The sequence below is a fragment of the Staurois parvus genome, unplaced genomic scaffold (genome assembly GCF_062004578.1).
Source record: "Staurois parvus isolate SC_StPar_1 unplaced genomic scaffold, SC_StPar_1.0 ptg000607l, whole genome shotgun sequence".
In the NCBI taxonomy this organism is placed as follows: Eukaryota; Metazoa; Chordata; class Amphibia; order Anura; family Ranidae; genus Staurois; species Staurois parvus.
This window is the reverse complement of record NW_028318403.1, coordinates 2606766-2628726: the sequence shown is the minus strand read 5'-3', so window position 1 is coordinate 2628726 and position 21961 is coordinate 2606766. Positions and strand designations below refer to the sequence as shown.

The 21961-nt window shown below is 41.5% G+C and overlaps 1 protein-coding gene across 2 annotated transcripts in view; it reads left to right on the top strand.

Annotated features, from left to right (window-relative positions):
* The window catches only part of LOC149449707 (uncharacterized), a 402043-nt gene that overhangs the window by 201335 nt on the left and 178747 nt on the right, over window positions 1-21961 (top strand). For both annotated transcript variants that reach the window (XM_089692868.1, XM_089692869.1), the window contains exons 3-5: window positions 2448-2583; window positions 6156-6312; window positions 12588-12740. In XM_089692868.1, the coding sequence (XP_089548994.1) occupies window positions 2448-2583; window positions 6156-6312; window positions 12588-12740 (446 nt within the window). The remainder of the gene's footprint in view (window positions 1-2447; window positions 2584-6155; window positions 6313-12587; window positions 12741-21961) is intronic.

Genomic DNA, 21961 nt, shown 5'->3' with positions numbered 1-21961 from the left:
TTACCTACCTAATAAATACTTACCATATTTTACTACACTATGGGCACCTCTTTGTTTTGACCCCGTGTGGGAGTATTTTTCTAGACACTCTTGTACCGAGCTTATCCAGAGAGGGAGCCTCCTGTCAACTGAGAGCAGCACCCTCTTCTCTCTAAAGGGGAATTCTGATCTGGAGCATTAATACCCGTATCCCCGGACCTGATCCATCTTGAGAGGGGAGCCCTTCTACCCGCTGATCCAGATGCTTTTACCTGATGACACCAGGAGATATTATATTTATTGCACTATATTAGTGCACTTCCGGTGAGTGCGCAATTCTTCTATTTGTTACAAGGCACTATCACCAATCCGGATCTGTGAGGATAATTTATTTGCATTATATTGATTTACCTTAAGGGTCATTACTGTAAACAATTTTATTATAATTCTATGATATACCTTTAGCGCTGCCCTATTGTATTGTATTGTTTCATTTCCGAGCATGCGTGGTCTTGGTCACTTGATTTTTACAGAGGAATACTGTACTGTTTAAACGTAAATCGTTTGTTCTGTTATCGTACAAGAAATTTTGGTGCTTGTCCCTTTGGATATTTTTGCATGAACTGTCATGATCGAAAGCTGTGTACTAACAGTCAGATTATTGAACTATCACTCCAAAAGCGGTATTTTTCGTCTGATTTTCTCATCGTGTGCACTAGGCTTTAGGTGGATGTTCCCTTTCTTGACATGTTATATTTATATAGTTTAGCATATGTTCTTTTTTTTTTTTTTTTTACTTATTCTCAGAGAGTTGCCAGCATTGACTGTGCAGCTGTCACGACTTTAAGACAATAAATAAATAATGTCATCATGAGTTTCTTGCATAAATAGTGTTTTCTGCACATAGTGAGGGGCTTAGTGCTTTCTACAAACATCCATCATTGCAGAAGGAAGGTGTCAAGTATACCATAAAGCCTATACATTACGGTGATCAACAGTCATTCCTAAACTCTAATTACTTCCACATGCATCTTAAATCTCTATGAAAACCTGACCCTGCTGGTCACAAGTCATTGGATTAATATTTCAAAATGTTAATAACCTTAATATAGGCTATCTAGAATAGTGACTTTTTGGCATTTTGGGGACATTGACCTCAGTGCACCAAAAAACCCTTTTTATGCCTTCTTGCCTTTTATATGCACGAAAACCTACAATACTAACCTAGACGTGCCCAGTAGACTTAGACAATAATTTATAGAAATGACTAGTTAAAGAGGAATTCTAGGTATGGATATTTTATAGACAGTTACAATGGGTCAGTTTATACCAATGTAACTATGAATATGCCGTACCTGGCCGATGCCCCTGGAAGCTGGAAATCCCTGAAGTAGACACTGCAACTCCAGTAATCTCCACTTGTTTCTAGGTTTCACGTGCTGTGTTACTGCCCCTTCTCTCCACCTTGTCTATTCAGAGAATGCCTTGCATTCATTTAGAAAATGCAAAGCATTCTCTGAATGGCTCTCATGTTGAGTAGCCAATTTCCTGTGTTTAAAATGCAGCAGGGCAGCTGCTCAGCATGGGATCTGTAAACCTGCTTAAACCAAAGGACACTAGGTGGCAGGGACCTATCAATAGTGTGTAATCAGTGACACTGACCACACATTGTTACTGTATTAATGTCAGCCCTGGGCTGCCGTACTAGGGTACATATACACTTTATGCATGTAAACGGTAGCACAACTTTACATGAATACGGTGTGCCGACAAATTTTTAAATTCTAGCAAGATACATAAAAACACATAGCCCATGTGCATGGAGCCCTAAGTATATTGACAGTTACATTTGAAATTAAATTACCATATTAAAGCTTCCTGTAATAGCTTTTCAATTTTGTATAATTTTTTAACAAATTCTAAATGTTTAAAGCAAGCTTTTCATATTTTGCATGCATGTTGGTTAATATTTTATAATGTAATCTTTCACTTACATATTTGTTGCCAGTGGAGGTCAGCAGTATACAGTATCAGTGCAATGCCAACCGGTAAATCCTCCTTTATTTCAGTGGAAGTCTTTTTTTTTAACAAGAAAATTCTGTCTCCAGGGAATGTAATATGTATGAATAAAAAGGCATTCTTATTTGTTGTATTCATATTAATAAAATGAAAACTGAATGAAATAATCACAGAAATTACAAATGGAATTTCATCTGCAAATCTGGTTTTTTTTAACTGGATCTTTTAGCACCTGTACTGTCATATTATGTTGTCTTCACCTCTCTTGCGGTTCCAAAATACAGCTGCCATGTTGCATTGTAAAGTTCATTTACCTGACTGGTCATGTTTCGCTGTACTGCCAGTGATAAATGATTGGAAATCCCTAAGGAGAGCCTTCCGCAGTCACCAGGCAGTGCAGCCACACCTAGAGATTGAGTCAGTGACCTGTAATATTATTTTATATCTAGGTATCCAACTGGGACTTATTTAACACCGTTATTGCTTTATATGATGTTTGCTTGCCTGATATTGGAGTGGAGAATTTAAGATCTAATGTGTGTGCAAAAGGAGCAAAGACCATTCTTCTACTACGGGACCATCAAGGTATGCATGCTGTTATTATTTCTTCATGTGAAAGCATGCTAATATACATGTACCTCTTATTCTCATGATTCAAACAGAGGGTTTGTGTCAACAAGCTTTAGGCTTGTGCCAATATAACATCAAACTACACCAATTTGAGATGTTTTTGACATTCTTTAGAATTTTTTTAACTTGCTTTTAATCTGCTCTTGACCTTACCCTGGCCTGCATTTGACCAGCTTCAAACTGGTTTTGCATTACTCATAGACTTGTATGGAGAAAGAGGACCTCCTTCACATGGGCCATTACCTTACAACTGGGATCATAGGTGTATGTGAACAGCAAATAATGACAGGCAAAGAGGAGCTATAGCTGTTCACCTATAGCTGCACACTCAATGGTTACATGTAGCTGGGGATGGATGTCTGAGCCTGGATGCATCATTCTGCCAGTACCCAAAGGCCAGGCAGATCCCTTAAGCACATTTACTCAGGCACCAGGCTTACAAAGATGGCAAATTTTCCCTTATTTTTGTCTGGTAAAAGGTTGTCCCCGAACCAGAAAGCGATGGGAACTTTCTCTAAAAGAGCCTAAAGATACAGTTGTACTTAAAAGTTTGCATACTCTTGGAGAACTGGTAATATAAATTATGTACTAGTGGTGCACCAAAATGAAAATTCTGAACTGAAATGATTATATACAATCGTATTATATTACATTTTTTAATTAATATAAAAAATAGCTGGGCTATTGAGGTCGGGCACTAGAGCAGAGTAATGGCCGCGGAGACAGAGCGGTGTCTGCGGAGGCTGTGTATTAGGGCATAGCACTGGCCATGATATGCGTGAGGTTAGCTAATCTTTTCGGCCATTATCGACACCTTTTTTTTTCCTATTGACAAAACGCAGATAACCCTATATTTGGCCAATAATTTTCGGCGCATCACTAGTATGTACCATTTTTAAAGAAAACATGAGTGAGCAGGCAAAACACATTTATTTTATTTCTTATGGGATTCATATTCAACTGTAGGTCTTAACAGAATGGCACAATCATAAAACAAAACAAGCAAACAATTGAAATGCCTCCTGTCCAAAAGTCTGCATACCCTTAGTTCTTAATACTGAGTATTGTCCCATTTAGAATCAATTACAGCGTGCATTCTTTTGTAATAGTTGTCTATGATGCCCTGAATTCTGGCAGGTGGTAAACTCGCCCATTTGTCTTGGCAAAATGCCTCCAGGTTATGCAAAGTCTTTGGTCATCTTGCATGAAGCGCACGTTTGAGATCTCCCCAAAGTGGCTAGATGATATTAATGTCATGAGACTGTGATGGCCACTGCAGAACCTTCAGCTTTTTCTGCTGTAACCACTGGAGGGTGAGCTTGGCCTTGTGCTTAGGGTCATTGGCATGCTGGAAAGTCAAAGAGCGTCCCATGAGCATCTTTCGTGCAGAAGAATGCAAGTTGTCTGCTATTATTTTCTGATATCATGCTGCATTCATCTTGCCATAAATTTTCACAAGATTCCCCATGCCTTTAGAGCTCACAAACCCCCAAAATATCACAGACGGACACAGCTGATCACGTGATGAGGTAAAAGGCCAATCATAGCAGCCTTTTACCACACGATCAGCTGTGCCCAATGACACAGCAGATCACAGAGTAAATACAGTTGCCGGGTATCAGCTGCACTTTCCTCATGCTGGCACAGCGTAAGGAAAGTACTGCCGATAACAGGCAGCTGTAACAGAGGAGATCGACACTGATCATCAGGGCACTGATGACCAGTGCCCTGCACTGCTGCCCATCAGTGCCACCCATCAGTGCCCAGCAATGCCACCACAGTGCACATCAGTGTCACCCAGCAGCTGCACCCATCAGTTCCAGTCAGTGCTGCCAGTCAATGTCATCAATCAGCGCTGCCCATCAGTACCTTCTCATCAATGCCCACCAGTGCCACCTCATCAGTGCCACCTCATCAGTGCAGCCTATCAGTGCTGCCTATCTGTGCCACCTCATCAGTGCCCATTAGTGCTGCCTATCAGTGCAGCCTCATCAACGCACATCAGTGAAGGAGAAAAATGACCTGTTTGCAAAATTTTATAATAAAAACAAAGAAAACCTTTTTTTTTTGCTCTTTTTTTGTTTATAGTAAAAAAAATAAAACACCCAGTGGCGATTAAATACCACCAAAAGAAAGCTCTTTGTGTGTGAAAAAAATGATAAAAAATTCATATGGGTACAATGTTGCATAAACACGCAATTATCATTCAAAGTGCGACAGTACTGAAAGCTGAAAATAGGCCTGGACAGGAAAGAGGTAGAAGTGCCCGGTAGGCAAGTGGTTAATAAGTGATTGAACAGTACTAACTGGCATATTCAAGGCTTTGGATTATCTTTTTATATGTTTTTACATCTTTATAAAGTTCTATTACCTTGTTACTCAGGTGTTTTTGACAGTTTTTTTCTGCTCCTCATGGTTCTGCATCTAGCCTGCTCAATGTATCAACGTGAGAACTAAAAAACTCATTGACTGTACACAGACACTAATTGCAATTTTAAAAGCCAAAGATGTGGGAAATTTACCTTTAATTACCACTTTACCCTGTGTATGTCACCTTGTGGGTCTATACCACGGCCACACATTCCAGGGTATGTAAACTTTTGATCATGGCTATTTAGGTGATTTCTGTTATCATTATGATTTTTAAAGGAGCCAAACAACTATCTGATAATAAATGGCTTTATATGATCACTATCCAGAATCCATGCCATGGCATGGTAAGTAATATTTGCAATGCCAGTGCCAAATTTTTCATGATTTCTGCCAGGATATGCAAACATTTCAGCACATCTATAGTATTAAAACCTGATGAGGGGTTCTAGAACCATTTCCATTTTATCCAAATGGGTTGAAAGAGGCTGGCACTCATTTAACCTGGAAGACTGGGGATATCTTGTGGTGAACAAGTAGTACTGCAGGGGACAGCTCAAGTTGAAATGTGGCTATTGCAGCAAGAAGTGCTTTTCTTCTTTTATCTTCTTATGGGCTTTTTTTTTTTATTTTTAAAGATTTGGGCTTTAATAATGCAAAATATCTATACACAATGCTTACTAATCCTGACCCTTGAACAACTGTTTATTTATCCAACTTGCACATCTGATTTATGGTGAATTGGTAATAGAACAGTACATGAGTCATCAAGGCTTTTCTCTCCTTCAGCAGATATTTCCTATTCAGCAGAGATCAAAATAGTTGCTAAATATTTTCTTGTTTGTCTATCAGATATTGAGAAGGTTCAAATTTATCTTGTTTGATCATACATAGATGATTGCTTTGTTTTGTTGAAATCAAACAACAGGTTGACTCGTTATATAAGTACCTCAAGAGTATTGATGTCTTTTAATTCATACAAACTGTTATCAATTTATTCAAATTAGAATAGTAAAAGCTCATCATTGTTTGGTTACAAGTTACTGCACAACTATTCTCCACACTATGTTATTAAAGAAACTACCCCGTGGTAAAACTGTTGCATGCAAAGTATCATTTGATCTGTAATATTATTCACATATCTTTATTACTTGTAGACATGCTAAAGGAGTATCAAGACAACATCTGGCCCAAAGGTCCACTAAAAACATCTCCCATAGAATCTAAAAATGAGGAAGAGTGTGAGAGCAAATTCTCAGCCGTGTTCAGTGACCCTGAGAGCACAGAGGAAGAGGATGATTCTGATTCAGACCAGTAAGATAATCCACTTCAAGATATGTTTTGAAGGAGTTTTGGCTCAATTTGACAAGTACCTTTTCCTAAGATTCAGGGTTGGACTTCGCATGTCCATTCCGCTAAGACATGTTTGCATTGACGGCCCTGCAGCAGATATGTAGCAATGGATAAAACATGGTGGTGTGATTTAAGACTGTTGCAGGTGCCAATCCTAAATGACTACGTGTACAGTTAGACAGAATATTGGGTGGCAGGGACTATTTTAGGCACAATATCATCAAAAGTTTAACAAAGCTTTATTGTTACAGAGTAAAAAACAAAAATCTACATATGCCATGAACCATTACACCTTACAGCTTGTTTTACACATAGGGGTTGATTTACTAAAATTGTAGAGTGCAAAATCTGGTGCAGCCGATTAAGCTTTGACAAAAAAAAAACCTGGAAGCTGCTTGGTTTCTATGCAGAGCTGCACCAGATTTTGCATTCTTCAGTTTTAGTAAATCAACCCCATGGTGTCACATATCCATAAATAGTACATAGAGCAGCATATTGCTCTCAAACATTACATATCTAATGCCCAATTCTCCTTGTAGAGAATATATCATGCCTATATGCTCAACACGTTTTGAGACTTGCTCTTCCTCTAGGGCAGGACCCACAGATGGGGAACCCGGAACATGCCCCCCGCCAAATAAAAGCAGCAGGAGACTGTCCCGAACATGAACGACACCAAAAGTAGATCTAATTCCAGCCCACTAATCCAAAGAAAACATTGTTACATGTTAGGTTACTGCAGGGTTTCTCAACCAGGGTTCCAGAGGTTGCCAGGGGTTCCTTGAGCAATGAGCAATTTTTGCCTCTCATGTAAGTTCCCACTGACACCATTGATCTTTTTAGCAATCAGTAAGGGGGTCATTTTTCCTAACGACCACAAGTGTAAGGAGCATTGTTATCTCTGACTATCACACTGATGTATCATGAATTGTGGATAAACTCATTTTAGCAGGGGTTCCCTGAGACCAGAAAGTTATGTCAAGGGTTCCTCTGCAATGAAAAGGTTGAGGCTGGGTTAATGGGTTGCATTTTTATTTTTATCACAGCTTCCCACTCTTATCATGAAGGTCCATCAAACTGCCCCAAGGAAGAACAAGTCTCAAAATGTGTCAGGCATATGGGCATGATATGTTCTCCATTAGGAGCATTGGGCATTAAATTTGTATTGTATGAAAGTAACATGCTGCTCTATGTACTATGTATGGATATGTGACACTATGGAGTTGATTTACTAAAGCTGTAGAGTACAAAATTGGGTGCAGCTGTGCATGTTAGCCAATCAGCTTCTAACTTCAGCTTGTACTATTAGGCTTTACCAATAAAACCTGGAAGCTGATTGGTTTCTATGCAGAGCTGCTCTAGATTTTGCATTCTCCAGTTTTAGTGAATCAACCCCAATGTATAGATACAAGATGGGAGGTGTAATGTTTTATAGCTTGTGTATATTTGAATTTAATTTGATAACAATAAAGCTTTATTAAACTTTTAATGCGTAATGCTGTGATGCCTAAAAAAAAGTCCCTGCCACCCAATATTCTGTCTAATTGTGTTCTGCAACAGATGTGTGGTTGCCAAATTTGTAATGCTTTGAAAAAAATTTGCATGTAAAACAACTAAAAAAAATATTTCTTATTGTCACGGATCCCACCCACACGCAAACGCCCACAGTGACTAGCTAACCGAGGCATGCACGTCCGTGCCGTGACTTGGAGTTAGAGGGAATGAGAGGGACTTACTTGAATATATAAGACTGGCCGTGATATACTTTCACAGCCCGCACTACCTCTGGCCACCACTAGAGGGAGACTCCACTCCAATCCAGCTGGCTGACCACACACAGGCAGATACGAATCTTATATACAATCTGGTGCACGCTAAGGGTTGGGGAGCAGTCTAGCAATTGGCACACCCTTCTAGGATTATATAAAGAGTAAAAAGCGCCTTAGTATGAATAAACAAGCTGCTATGCACAGAATTAGGTACCAATAACCTATGAAAAAGACAGTGTATATAGCAAGTGCAGGGCTCGTAGCTAATAGAGTGAATAGATAAAATACAGTATCATAGGTCAAATTAGATTCAAATAAATGTAAGGAGCAGTCAAGGAGCAGTCCCATAAGTGTAAATAAATCAGGATAATCAAAGGTGACTTCTAGGATTGCTCCAGTTATCCTACAAGCTAGAACCCCGGTGTTAATCACTCTTCCACTGTCCACACACCCCCACACCATACACACAACAAACAGTAGCTTGCCACCACCCAACAGTTTATCTGCAGACTGGTCTGCTGGGCCACCACACACACCCAGATATCCTACTTTGCAATCTGCATGCAATCTGCCACATGCAGTGCAATTGCATACAGATAGGCAATGAATTTGACCGAGCATATAAAGACACTGCAATACAATACAATCTCTCTGGAGATATGAGCCCAAGCTTAAGTACCCAGAAGTCACTTATTAATTTTATGATTTAACATCCCGAAAGTGGGCAGTGCATAAAATATGTACAAAGAAAAAACAGTTACAGAAAATACAAAAAGACACACAATTGGCTATTGACTATAAAATAAAAGGGAATAAAAACAGAAATAAAACTTTTACCAAGAGTTATCCTGCGACTGGAGCAAGTCAGAGAAAGTCTGTGATCCGCCAGTCAATAGAACCATCTCCGTAGGAATCACACTGTCCATATCCCAGGTCCTCAATTTATGGGAATATGGATGTAGGCTGGACATTAGCCCTTGGCCAATCAACTGTGGGTGGTGTTCCTGTACCAGCCCACAGAACATTCTGGGTACTGAAATGCCCAGAGTCGATTGGACCAGGAACGGTTTGAATCGGAATGCATTTCCGACACCAGCGCATCAGTCTGATCGCGACAGTACCAATCACTGTTAAGCTGTCACAATCAGGCGCCAGATAGCCATTTTCTGCATTTCTCTGGGATTCTACAGAGGCTACAAATACAGTTTTACATGCAGATGTAGCCTACAGTGTGTCCAATCAGAAGGAAGTATTTTCATCACTCTGCAACTAATATTTTAGCTTTTATGAGAGATTAAATATATTCCTTTGATCTGCTGATATACCTCAGAGCTTGACAGACAGGTCGGAGCCCTCTCTTGGTCTCCAGCTGCCTCTGTATCCGAAATGTCTAGAGTTCTCCTTCTTAGATTTCTAGAAGGCGACAAAGTCTGCATCTTTGGTGCAGTTTTCAAAAGTTCACCAAAAGTGCACCTTACAATTTAATTCAATAGGAATGCATAAAAATGTACTTGCTGTGTGTTTTTGGTGCATTTTTGAGTCATATGTCCAAGTTTCACAACTGCATGCTGGGAATTAGGAATCCAGAAAACACTAAAAACGCGTTGAAAATGCGATATGCATTCGTACAAAACATACCACGTTTTCTAGTGCACCAGTGTGAAAGAGCCCTAAGTGTTCATTGTATCCATGTACTTCCATGAAAAGGTATGAAGAAAAGTGGGCCAGTCTGGATACCTCAGTGTTTTCACGTTACCTATTGTCACTGTGTATCACAGTGTTTGGGGTCACAATACAAGGGTCTAGGGGGATAAGATGACATCCTATTCTTTATTGTTTGTTGCTCAGAGACACCATAATAGCTTAAAATAATTTTCAGTTTTTGCAGGTTTCAAGTTGTGCCTTGGTTTTACAGTAACTGTTTTTCAATACCTATAAAAGTCATCCTTTAGTTCACAAGAGGCTGGCAGCATTCTGAGCATTTGCAAAGTTCCTTTGATTTGAATTCCTGTGTGTCAGGGTAACCTTTACTCCATGCATGCATATGTATTGTTTTTATGAATACAAATTCCTGTTCTTTTCTCCCCCTGTGCTGTGACATACAGTATAAAAGATAAACTGAGAAAGATAAGATCCACAGCATTATGAACAATTCGCTTGGCTATGTAAAAAGTTCCATTTTCTCTAAACACTGATATTTACAATATATCTGTTGCACAAGCTATTTTATAATTTAATGTTAATAAAAATGACTTTTCCACTTCAATCAGGAGACACAATGACTTTCTGTAACTGGCAAAATCAACTTAAAAATCTTTTCCATAAAGTCCACCTTTTGCAAAAAAAATATTGCACCAGCAATGAAAAACACGCAATTGTTATATATTTATTTGCATTGGACCCCGCAAAGCATTATAATGGTGATCGGATTCTTTTGGGCTGTTTTTCCAGGCCAGCCTCAAGTCCCTGCACTTGTGCTCCATTTCAATCTGTGAGTTCCTTCTGTGGTTGCAGATGGGCCTTGTAGTATTTTCATTCATAGATTCTGTGAATAAATTATGGGGCTGTGTGGGCAGAGTAATGCACAGGCGTGCCAAATTAAAAGAAATACCCAGGGTGCTCCAGGGAGAAGAACCCTCATATTCAGTAAGTTGGGAACTAAAGAATTTGACCATGTTTGATGTTACACTCGTAATATGGGTGTAAAATAAAAGATGGTCAGAAAGGTGGACTTACTCTTTAAAGCAAGGGTACTCTTTTTAAACGGGGCCAGTTCACTGTCCTCAGACCGTTGGAGGGCCGGACTGTAGTTTAAAAAAAAAAACTATGAACAAATGCGGACACAGTACAGTAGATGACCAGAGACTGCGAACATCGTACATGAGATGACCAGAGACTGCGGACATACAACGGCAGCAGGAATACTGGGCCGGCCGCTCCATAAGACACACAGACATTTCCCTCCAAGTGTGTCTTATGGAGCGAAATATACGGTAAAGGCAGGACACCTTGTTGGGTCAGATCTGTGTACACTTCTCACACATCTGGGACCCCGGGCTGTCACCAGGATATGAAGGTGACTCCGGACTACACATCCAGGGAGGGGGCATTCCACAGGAGGACCGACACACTCCTCATATATGGAGTCCATCCTCATCAGTATTCACTCAAAACTCTCTGTGCTCTGCTTCATACATGGGGGGTCAGTGTATATAGAATAGATGGGGGGAGAGGGGGGTCTGTGTATATAGAATAGATGGGGTCATGGGTGTCAGTGTATATAGAATAGATGGGGGGTCAGTTTATATAGAATAGATGGGGTCATGGGGGTCAGTGTATATAGCATATACACTGACCCCCCATGACCCCATCTATTCTATATACACTGACCCCCCCATCTATTCTATATACACTGACCCCCCGTGACCCCATCTATTCTATATACACTGACCCCCCGTGACCCCATCTATTCTATATACACTGACCCCCCATGACCCATCTATTCTATATACACTGACCCTCCCATGACCCCATCTATTCTATATACACTGACCCCCCATGACCCAATCTATTCTATATACACTGACCCCCCCCTCCCCCCATCTATTCTATATACACTGACCCCCCATGTATGAAGCAGAGCACAGAGAGTTTTGGGTGAATACTGATAACAAGGATGGACTCCATATATGAGGAGTGTGTCGGTCCTCCTGTGGCATGCCCCCTCCCTGGATGTGTAGTCCAGAGTCCCCTTCATATCCTGGTGACAGCCTGGGGTCCCAGATGTGTGAGAAGTGCCACTCTCCAGACTAACTTGTCCCCTCCTCACCTCCCCCCTCCCAGGCTGACAGACAACGTGTCACCCCGGGTGTAAATCCCCGGCCATCCCCATCCTACCTGATCCAGGCCCCATACACACACATGAAACTTCCGCAGCTTGGAGAGGAGAGGGTGGAGGGACAGGGCACTGCACGCCTCTGCTCGGCGGCTGCCTTCCCGATGATTTTAGGTCGCGACCTGCCAAAACCTAGTCCCTTGCCTCGCGGCAGATACGCCCCTGCCCGGCGGACCAGATAAATGTCCTCGGCGGGCCGCATGTGGCCCACGGGGCGTAGTTTGAGGACCCCTGCTTTAAACCATGGCATGTTCTATATCTTCTGTAAGCAAATCATGTAGTTCTTGTTGATGTATTCATAGAACATAATCAGGAATCCAAACTGTTGCTCATAATATCAGCTCATGTGCCCTACAGAAGTAGATATAGCTGTTTAAATTTTTTAGAGTATATCCATCTAGTATACTATAATACCAGATATATGACACAAATTCTCATCATTTGCACTGTGTACTTGATAGGTTTCCGTTATTATACGTTTATACCTTTTGCAAGCCTCCCACCCCTTATGTCTGCCCTGTTAATGGCTGGTTCATCTTATTTGTTTATTAATTGTTGTTTTCATGTTTCAGAGAGGAAAGCAAAAGATTTCACAGCAGCTTGGAGGAATTTCTGTCTTCCCTTACAGAAAGGCGCCATCAGAGGAGACAGCCTAACTTCACAGTAGAAGCTATTGGAATTGAGTGCTGCATAGTCTCCGCCCTTACCTACAAGAAATCTGCAATGTAAGTCTGGAGAAAAGGCTAAAGAAACCAAGGTTTAAAACTTTCCCTCCCCCTGCACATTTATACATACATGCTGAATACTGTTTGTAAGAAATCACAAAGTGATTACCTTTTTTAACTCTTCCTCAGAGCGGTTATATGATAGCACAGCTTTGGCTCTCCTGTATCAATAAGTGACTCCACAATGGGGCTGAAATACAGAGAGCCGTGACATCATCTGCTAGCTTTAAAGGGCTTTAAAGTGTGTGAGAGGAAAAAATGTTTCATGGATGCCAGTAGAGTGCCAAGGGTATTAGAAACCGTGTAATCAACTCTTCTTCTGTCATTTATCCCTCTATAGTGTATGTCAGCTCCATTCTGTCTCTGATCTCACCTGTATATTAACTTTCTATCTCTGATCTGACTCTCACCTCCCTTATTCTGCACATTAACCCCTTAACCTTCATCTTTCCACTTGGTTTGACCTGTACATTAACCCCTTCATCTCCTCCTCCCTCTGTGTTCGACCTGCACATTTAATGTGTCTAGTGCAACATTACCAAGCTCCATGTTTTAACCACCTCAATACTGGCATGTTTCTTTTTTTTATTAAATCAGATTTTATTTATAGAATTTCTTTGCGAACAGGTACAAAACCTCAAAAAAGAGGAAAGAAACAACAAATTTGTTGCCTCTCAGGGCACTGAAACACCAAATGTAAGCAGCAGCACCAATGCATAAATCTTAGAGGCAGCAGAGAGCACATAAAACCTTTGTAATGCAGATCGATTGAGTCAATAGTGTACCAGAACACTTTAGAGGGTGGCTTCAGCTGTTCTAGTGATAATAAGTTGATCCTAACCAAAGTTGCAAAACAAGGAATGGACACATTGCATCTCTCCAATTCGTTCAGATTTTCTCAAATTTGCAGTGGGCATTTAGTAAAGTATATGTATGTTTTTCAAACATCACATATTTATTCATCTTGGATATCCAACTGCTCACGGTGGGGGGGGGGGGGGGTTGGCCAAGACCAAGTGGGAAGCTATCAGTTTATGTGCCATGAAAAGTGATCTCACAGTTGCCAGTGTCTGGTTGGGGTCTAGATCACAGGAGATCATTTACCATAGGAGACATACTGTAGGACAAAGTCAGGAGTCAACAAAAAACCATATAAAGTATTTAAGGTATCAAGCACCTCCTGCCAGTAGCTTAGGGCACCTACAGAGCAGGTGTATAAGGTACCTAGGAGATTGAGTACATCTTGCACAATGAGGGTTGTCCTTTCAACCAATTTTACACAGAAATTCAGGGGTACGATAAACTCTATGCAGAATGAAAAGCTGTGAACTCCTAGGAGTTGATGAGAGTGAAACCAGCTGTACATTTTGCAATACTTCATCCCATATATCCTCTGAAAGGTCATCCAGGTCCGTCTCCTATCTGCGCCTACAGGAAGTGGTAAATTTAGAGAGAATTTTAGGTAACAGCTGTGTGTCCATCTCAGAGATAAGACTGCTGGTAGTATGCCTGGACTATGGTGCCTAGCATGCAGTAAGGGCAAAGGAGACAGTCAGAGTCAGGCCCAGAGCCCTTAAAGCGTGGCTTAATTGCAAATACTGGTAAAACCATTTTTGTTCTAGGGCATGATCAGAGAAGAATTGTTGATAAGTTTTCTGAAGCTTTTCAGAATTCAGGTTCATCAAGGTAGTAATTCCCGCATGTTCCCACCTCAGAAAACTCTCCAATTGGGAAGAGTATACCTAGTACACCCAGTAATATCGAATAATGTCTTGGTAGCCTGAAATACCTTCTGCATCAGGTGTGGTGTGGGGTAATCCGCCTGGGTATGCAAGGGGGGTGTGGGGTGCCTACGTTTCAAAAAGAAGTTATTTATAGGATTTTTGTACTATACTGACATTTGTTTTTGATGTGTTTCATAACATAAAGTAGTGGAAGTTTTTTTAAAGTAAAAATAAAGAATCCCAGTAGTTAATAAATACCACACAAAAAAAAACTGTTGTTTGGGTAGTGTTGCATGACGGAGTAATCATCATCATATCATCTAATAATTGAGACTGACACATTAAGATCTGTGGCTTTTGATATTTTAATTTTGAGAAATGGGAGGACTGGGCAGCAAGAACGAGACTAAGGACTTGAGTCGTTTTTTCTCTAGCCTCATGTAAAGGCATAAAACCTGCCTGGTCAGTGCAAATGAGTGTCTCCAAGTGGGGATGTAATCTATTTGCCAAGATTTTTTAAAACCGTTTCAGATCTACATTTAATAATGAAATTGGCCTATAACTTCCACATTGGGATAGATCTTTGTCTTCCCTATGAATAAAGGAGATATAGACTGTTAGGCTACGTTCACACTAGCCTTGTGTGCAGGCGGCAGAGAGGCGTTTGGGAAGCGTTTTTACCGCTTCCCAAACGCCTCTGCCAATTCTGCACATTACAGCACATGGTGCTGTTCTAACAGGAGCGTTTGCGTCGCGGCAAAACGGACGCCTCTGGTCGAGTCAGGAGGCTTTGAAGCCTCCTATTCTCGTCTATGGTGCCGCTCCGCAAACGCCCGGCCGGCGTTTGCGGTGCGGTTGCGGGGTGTTTGCGGAGCGGTAACACCACTCAAATGCATTATAGGCGTTTGTGGGGCGTTATTAACGCTCGGCAAACGCCTAGCAACCGCCGCTAAACCGCGCATGCGGCGTTTGCAGAGCGTTTGCCGAGCGTTAAAAACGCTCCGCAAACACCGGACCAACGCTTGCCAAACGCTATAGGGGCGTTTGGCAAGCGTTGGCAAAACAGCCTAGTGTGAACGAGCCCTTAGAGTGTCTGTCGGTATAAAGCTGTCTTGTAAAAGAGGTTATAGAGCAATAAAAGACCAGAGATAGACCATCAGGGTTTGGGGACTTTCGAGGTTTGGTCTATGCTATGGCTGTATACCCATGCTCTCTGAATCTAGTGCTGTCCAGTCTGAGTCAGAGAGCATGAGCATTCTTGAATTCTGAATGTAGTCTAGGGCCGCAGTTAGTTTTCTGTGTTTCTTGAGGGTCAGAGTTAGGGTAGAGATTATACAGAAGAAATTTCAGGGGAGATGGTCAACCTAAACCTGTGATTAGATACTAGGTGGGGAATGAAAGTAGTCATTCTAGGGCCACATAGTGCTTTGGCAGATAAAAATTCATGCTTGTTTGAAAACTCATACGTGGTCCACTTTCATACGTGGTCCATTTTGCCCAGGCAAATCTTTGTTCAGTTCCTCCCTTGCCCTTATCGATTCAGAGTAAACGAAGAAAGCTATATTCTGTTTGTGTACAGTTGTGAGATTGCAGATGCGAGCCAGTAAATTGTCAGCCATTTGGGATTTCTTCTTTTTCTGTCTGGCTTCTATCTTGATCAAGGTTCTGCATATAACATAGTTATAGTATGTGCCTCCGAAATTAACATTGAGTTGGAAATCACATCTGCGTTTTTCAATAAATATTCTTGCAGCCGTTTGTTAATCTTAGTTCTAACCTCAGGATTCTGGAGTAAGGATTTATTAAGTCTCCGCATTGATGGAATCCAAGTCTAGAAACACGTGTGGCAGCATGGTCAGACATGGGAGATAACGTAAATATGGGAAGATATGACATTGGGTAGGTTGTTATATTACACAGAAAAATAATCAGCCTAGAATAGATTTGGTGTACCAACGAGCAGTATGTAAAATCTCTCTCCTTAGGGTGCATGAAACGCCAGGGTTCCACAAGATTACCGTATTTTTCGCTCCATAAGACGCACCTGACCATAAGACGCACCTAGGTTTTAGAGGCAGAAAACAGGAAAAAAAAAATTCTGAACTAATGGACTGCAGAAATAGTACAGGAGATGACCAGAGACTGTGGACAGCACAGGGATGACCAGAGACTGTGGACAGCACAGGGATGACCAGAGACTGCATACAGCACAGGGATGACCAGAGACTGCGGACAGCACAGGGATGACCAGAGACTGCGGACAGCACAGGGATGACCAGAGACTGTGGACAGTACAGAAGATGACTGCTGACCTTTGGGGAGGGGGGAAGCGGGTACCTGAATTTGACAGGTACCCGCTCTTACTTCCGTGGAGTTGTTCTTTGATCTTACCTGTTCCTCTATCCAGCCGCGCGCTGTCTTCCCGGCTTCTGTAGTGTGGGCGCTTGGCATGACAGCCGGGTGCCCAGTGCGCATGAGCGAGAAGCACTTGCGCTTTGTGATTGGTCCGGCGGCTTCTGGGATCTGTCATGTGTCCCAGGTACCGCCTTACCATTCACAAAAAGCACCACACCCGGCTGTCAAGTCCAGCGCCCACACTACAGAAGCCGGGAAGACAGCGCGCTGCTGGATAGAGGAACAGGTAAGGTCAAAGAATAACTCCGCGGAAGTAAATTCAGGTACCCGCTCCCCACCTCCCCAAAAGGTCAGCAGTCATCTCTATAAGGTCCCGCTGCAGAGCTGAGCGGCCGGCCCGGTATTCTGACACGGCGGCGGTGGAAATACCGGACCGGCCGCTCCATATTCGCTCCTTAAGACGCACTGACATTTTCCCCCCTTTTTTTGGGGGAAAAATTGCGTCTTATGGAGCGAAAAATACGGTAAGTATCTGTAATTCTGTCTTCATTTTTAGTATGTGGAGAGACGGGATGAAGCACTTGAAATATCCAAAAGTGGATCTAGGATAAGGTTGAAATCTCCACCCAAGAGCAAGATTCCCTCAGTAAACTCCAGAAAGATAGAAATTGTATCATGTAAAAACCTGAGCTGGTCTGAACTGGGTAGATAAACATTTGTAAAATTAATTGCAATATTACAAATTGTACCCTCAACACATAGGAAGCGACCCTGGGGATCCATAATTGACTTTGCTATCAGTATGCTTACTCCTTTTGACTCTGAAAGGGGAGACTGCTATGCCAGAGAAAAAAAATATTGATACGTTTTGGAATTTTGTCATGTTAAAAATGCATTTCTTGTAGAAATGCTACCTTTGTATGTGACGATTTATGATCAGACAGGAGTCTGGAATGTTTGTCATGTAAATTAAGGCCTCTGGCATTCAGGGATGTAAACTTTTTTCTGTTCATGGTCATGGGGAGGGGGAATAAAAAGGGGGATCAGAGAGAAATGACAAGGGGAATGGATCAGGAAAGGAAATGGGGCAGTGGAGGATATCAAGCAATGAAATGTATCAGCCAAAATAGTTTCAATAATAGGTATAGAGAGGACTGTATGCACCAGGCGTAACAGCTGTAAACTCAAGGCGGAAAATAATAATAGAAAAAGGGTAAAGAAGGCAGACAACTATTGTTGTAATCCAATTAAACAGCTTGTGGCATCTACAGAACACAAGGCTCCACAAAAGCTGCCTAAGAGGAGGCAATTCCACGGAACTGTTCAGTTGGGCGAGCCAGGGCATCTGCTGAGAGTTGACACCATGGCTAAGTTTCTTGAGGAGGGTGGGAAGGAGATGATAATCTCATAAAAGGTTCGGAACCATTTAACCTATCCCATATTATGATCTATTGGGCATGCTCCAGAGTTAGAACACAGGATCAGAACAAAAACTGAACATAGAACCAATCAAAAAGAGGTCCCTTAGTGTTCCTTGCAACACCTTTTACCTTTAACTTTATAGAATTGATTGCTGATTGATTAATACAGATTAAGATTGATTTAGTAAAGTTTGGTTGTCAGCATACAGATTATATATTTTTAATTGATTCTGATCACACAACCAATAAAATCAATCCATTTCACGAAATATACAGTATGTTAAACTAAGACTCAAAGAATCTCTGGAGCAATCAACAGTGGTCCTGTGCTATTTCCTGGTCATTATTCATTGATTAAATGGTTATTATAATTTGTTCCAGATCCCCTGAATTTTTTATAAATATGCAGAATAATCAGTTTAGTCGTGCATGGTAATCTTGATTGTTTAGTACTTTATCAGCTGATTAAATCTTTACTATTAGGAGCTTCTAGCGATCCTGCTCCATCACAGCTGCTGGTCCTATTCCATGATCCTGGCTTTAGCTATGATGCATCCCCATCTATCTGTCCACCTGCAAGGTGATTGATGTGGCCAGTCTCTGGGTGGAGACCAAACCTGATTAGGCAAGCAAAGCCTGCAATCTCATGCTTGTGATATTGCATTTGCAACACATGCTCCATGCTCCCTTTTTGTCTGCTCTGCTGATTGGATTTCCCTGTGTATGACCTTGAATCGGATATAGACTATTCTCTGAACTCTGCCTGCCTTTTCACCCTGGCTACCCAGAACCTTGCCTTCTTTGAACCTGGATTGTCATTGAACTACTCTGCCTGTCTGCCAACCACCAGTACCTGTTTGCTGTGCTCAGTTGTGCCTGCCCGGTGTGGCAGCCACACACTATAGCATTGTATATTAGTCCTGGGGGTAACCTAGTATCTGTAGACCTGCTTGCCTTATAGGAAAAGGGGTTACTATAGGTGAAGAACACAGAAGCCAGCTATAGTGCCTGACCACCTGTGTTAGGGGTAAGCATGACATCTACATATACAGTTGTGGCCAAAATTATTCAACCCCCAATGCTGTAAAGGGGTTTAGGGACTATAGTGTACATTTGGAATTGTATTCAGAATCAAATCCTACAAGGACGTTGTAACTACCCAAATGCAACTAAAATGACATCAATTGTTTATGTAATACAGTAGTAAATGGTTCTTATGTGGTTTCTTCATTGCCACAATTATTCAACCCCTTAAAGACTACCACTCTGAAGAACAGAGGTTCATACAGGTGCTTTCCATCAGGTATTGAAAACACCTGTGGATGTCACCGAGCAGCAATCAAGCATAATAAGCACCAATTAGGCAGCTTTAAAATGACTGTGATACTCAGCTCCTTCTAGACATTTACTGGTGTGGTTACAAACATGGTGAAGGCAAGAGAATGGTCCAGGAAGACAAGAGAAGAGGTGATTTCTCTTCACAGGAAGGGCAATGGCTATAAGAAGATTGCAAAGATGTTAAACATACCAAGAGACACCTTAGGAAGCATCATTCGCAAATTCAAGGCAAAGGGCACTGTTGAAACGCTACCTGGTCGTGGCAGAAAGAAGATGCTGACTTCGACTGCTGTGCGCTACCTGAAGCGTAGAGTGGAGAGAAGTCCCCGTGTGACTGCTGAGGAACTGAGAAAAGATTTGTCAGATGTGGGTACAGAAGTTTCAGCCCAGACAATAAGACGCACACTGCGTAATGAAGGCCTCCGTGCCAGAACTCCCAGGCGTACCCCCTTGCTGTCTCCAAAGAATAAGAAGAGTCGACTGCAGTATGCCAAAAGCCATGTGGACAAACCACAAAAGTTGTGGGATAGTGTTCTGTGGACTGATGAAACAAAATTAGAACTGTTTGGGCCCATGGATCAACGCTATGTTTGGAGGAGGAAGAACAAGGCCTATGATGAAAAGAACACCTTGCCTACTGTGAAGCATGGTGGAGGGTCAATCATGCTTTGGGGCTGTTTTGCTTCTGCAGGTACAGGGAAGCTTCAGCGTGTGCAAGGTACCATGAATTCTCTTCAGTACCAGGAGATATTGGATGGAAACGTGATGCAGTCCGTCACACACCTGAGGCTTGGGAGACGTTGGACCTTTCAACAGGACAATGATCCCAAGCATACCTCCAAGTCCACTAGAGCATGGTTGCAGAGGAAAGGCTGGAACATTTTGGAGTGGCCATCGCAGTCACCAGACTTAAATCCGATTGAGAACCTCTGGTGGGACTTAAAGAAAGCAGTTGCAGTGCGCAAGCCTAAGAATGTGACTGAACTGGAGGCCTTTGCCCATGAAGAATGGGCGAAGATACCCGTAGATCGCTGCAAGACACTTGTGTCAAGCTATGCTTCACGTTTAAAAGCTGTTATAACTGTAAAAGGATGCTGTACTAAGTACTAAGATTGAATGTCACTTGGGGGTTGAATAAAACTGATAATGCTGTGAGCACAGAAAAGACATTTGTGGTTATTTCATTATAACTGTTATGTTATATTTGTCTGACCTACAAGTGCCTCTTTAATGTAAATGTAAGCAAGATGACTGAATGATCAAAAGCAATGTCAAACTGGCCAAAACACTCAATTTCAGTGGGGGTTGAATAATTTTGGCCACAACTGTATGGTTGCCATAGGAGTAAGATGGCTTTTCTCTGCTAAAGACAAACATTTTAACTATCATTGGGTGTGGGTTGGTGCCCTCTTGAAGAGAAATTGTGTTTTTAAGTTATAATCAAAAGTATTCATTAGTACAGGGATTGTATGAGGGAATTCATTTCACTGGAGTTGATGTGGCAAGAAAGCATTTTTCTTCCCTATGTGAGGATAAAATTACAGACGAGTGAGGTTTTTGTTTTGTCTACGCATATTAAAGCAACAATGAACTTTCAAAATAAAGCAGTATTGAACCTGATGAATATTATATCCCCAACTCAAATGTTGGGTCTAGTGAGGTACATTGTCTTTGCTGCTGAAGGCCCCATTGTATTTAATTAAAGTGAAGCCTAAGTCATATTCCACAGTGGAATATGTTCAGGCTGTGTACACTCTGTGGAACGGATCACACTGGGCAAGTTCTACACTGCCTAGACATTTCCCATTGGCTTCTTAACATTATAATGTTGAAGTGACATTAGAGTTTTTTTTTAAATTAAGCAGCATGTAAAAGATGTGGCATTAGGTGCCATTTAGTCCTCAGATGATCAACAATCTTACTTATTTTTACACTTATTTCAGGTACTTACGTACAACACTATATAGTGCTGTCAATGTACGCAGCACATTACATATTGTACATTCAGGTTAGTCCCTGCCCTCAAGGAGCTTACAATCTAAGGTCCCTAACTCACATTCATACATACACATACTAGGGCCAATTTAGATAGCAGCCAATTAACCTATCAGCATGTCTTTGAAGTGTGGGAGGAAACCGGAGTACCTAGAAGAAACCTGCATAGGGAGAACATGCAAACTTCGTGCATGCAGTCCTGTGGTTGGGATTCGGAAGTGCTAACTACTTAGCCACTGTGCAATTAATAGTTAGGGCTGAGAAATGAGCACAACTCTTAAAAGCAACCTTTTAACATTTGTAAGACTGTACTTTTTTATTAATATTATTATTTTTTTAACACTGTAATCTTTCTTTTTAAGAACACATTTTTTTTTCTGTGCACAGC